At 64.0% G+C, this 1,241-nt stretch overlaps 1 protein-coding gene across 1 annotated transcript in view; it reads right to left on the bottom strand.

The window, feature by feature from the left end:
• NAGLU (N-acetyl-alpha-glucosaminidase) overlaps positions 1-1,236 on the bottom strand; it is a gene marked incomplete at its 5' end in the record, with an annotated part of 2,637 nt that extends 1,401 nt beyond the window's left edge. The window contains 3 exons of the mRNA XM_017746920.1: positions 6-533; positions 746-1,002; positions 1,139-1,236. Coding sequence (XP_017602409.1) covers positions 6-533; positions 746-1,002; positions 1,139-1,236 — 883 coding nt within the window. The remainder of the gene's footprint in view (positions 1-5; positions 534-745; positions 1,003-1,138) is intronic.
• Between the last annotated feature and the right edge of the window lie 5 nt (positions 1,237-1,241).

The raw sequence follows: 1,241 nt of genomic DNA, 5'->3' as shown, positions 1-1,241 counted from the left end.
CCGGCGCACCGGCGGGCTGCGGTTGTGGTTGACACAGACGCCAGTGCAGTTATACACACTGCGGAGGAGCAGGCGCCAGGCGCTGGCTGCGGCCGCATTTGGGGCACCGTAGCGGCGCTCGGCGTAGCGCATCACCCAGCTGGGGAGGTCGAGGGGCTCCTGACGCCAGCCTAGCTCGTTCATCAGCTCGTACACCATGTCGTTCTGCTCAATGCCCTCGGGCACCAGCCCCGTGCCCACCATGGTGGAGTTGGGGAAGCGTCGGGCTGTGAATGGGCCATGGTTGATGGCCTCCACTGTGCCAAAGAGGCCGTGGTTGCCCCCGAAGTTGTGCAACATACACCAGATGAAGGGCTGCCCATAGAAGGACTCTGTCCACTGGTAGACGGGCTTGGACTCAGCAAAGAGGTCGAGAACAATCATCCTGCCAAGGGGCACACCATGCAGCAGGGCCCGCACCTGCGCTGGCTGCCAGAAGTCAGGCTGGTGCTGGAAGAGCCAGCCCTGCATCAGCCACAGTGCCTTGGGGTCAGCTGGGGATACAAGAGCACCAGGTGAGATCCTCTCCAGGCAGGGCCCACAGGTGTCTCACAAGGCCCTGAGGCCACCAACCACCCCTCAAGGGGGTTTTGAGGGTCTGGCACCAGTGGATTCTGCACTTGCATGGGGCCCGCAGCCACCTCCCCCAGCCCCTGCTATGCCACCTGGACCCCTGTGGCCAGGCCAGCACCGCACACTGACCCACCTCCCGTCATCGACCTGAAAATGGCATTGCTGACTCTCGAGAGATAGGCAGGGTCAGAGGAGAGGGGGGTCATCTCGTTGAAGGTGTCTGCGCTGTAGACGTGGTCTGTGCCAAACTCCTTGATCAGCTCCTTCAGGAAGAGGGTCCCGATCACCTGGAACATGGGGTCCTCTGGGTCCAGCAGGTAGGTGCATGAGTAGGTGCAGTCGAAGTGGCTCCAGTGCCCCAGGTGAGTGGCATTCACGCGTGGGAAGACCCTGGGCCGGAGGGCAGAGATGGGGATCAGAAGAACAGGACAGGACCACTGTGCCCATGGCACAGGGCAGCCTCCCGGGGAAGTCGCAGTGGGAGGTGCTGCTGGACATGAGACCCCGGGGCGGGAACTGCACCTACCGAAGGATCCCCTGCGGCACGTGGCCCGCGAAGGCCGGCAGCACCGTGGTCATCCCCAGCGAGCGCATCCGCTCCCCGATCCGGGACTGGGAGGGGGGGGGGT

The sequence above is a fragment of the Corvus brachyrhynchos genome, unplaced genomic scaffold, assembly GCF_000691975.1.
Source record: "Corvus brachyrhynchos isolate BGI_N302 unplaced genomic scaffold, ASM69197v1 scaffold30, whole genome shotgun sequence".
Taxonomy (NCBI): Eukaryota; Metazoa; Chordata; class Aves; order Passeriformes; family Corvidae; genus Corvus; species Corvus brachyrhynchos.
This window is presented reverse-complemented; position numbering and strand designations above follow the sequence as displayed.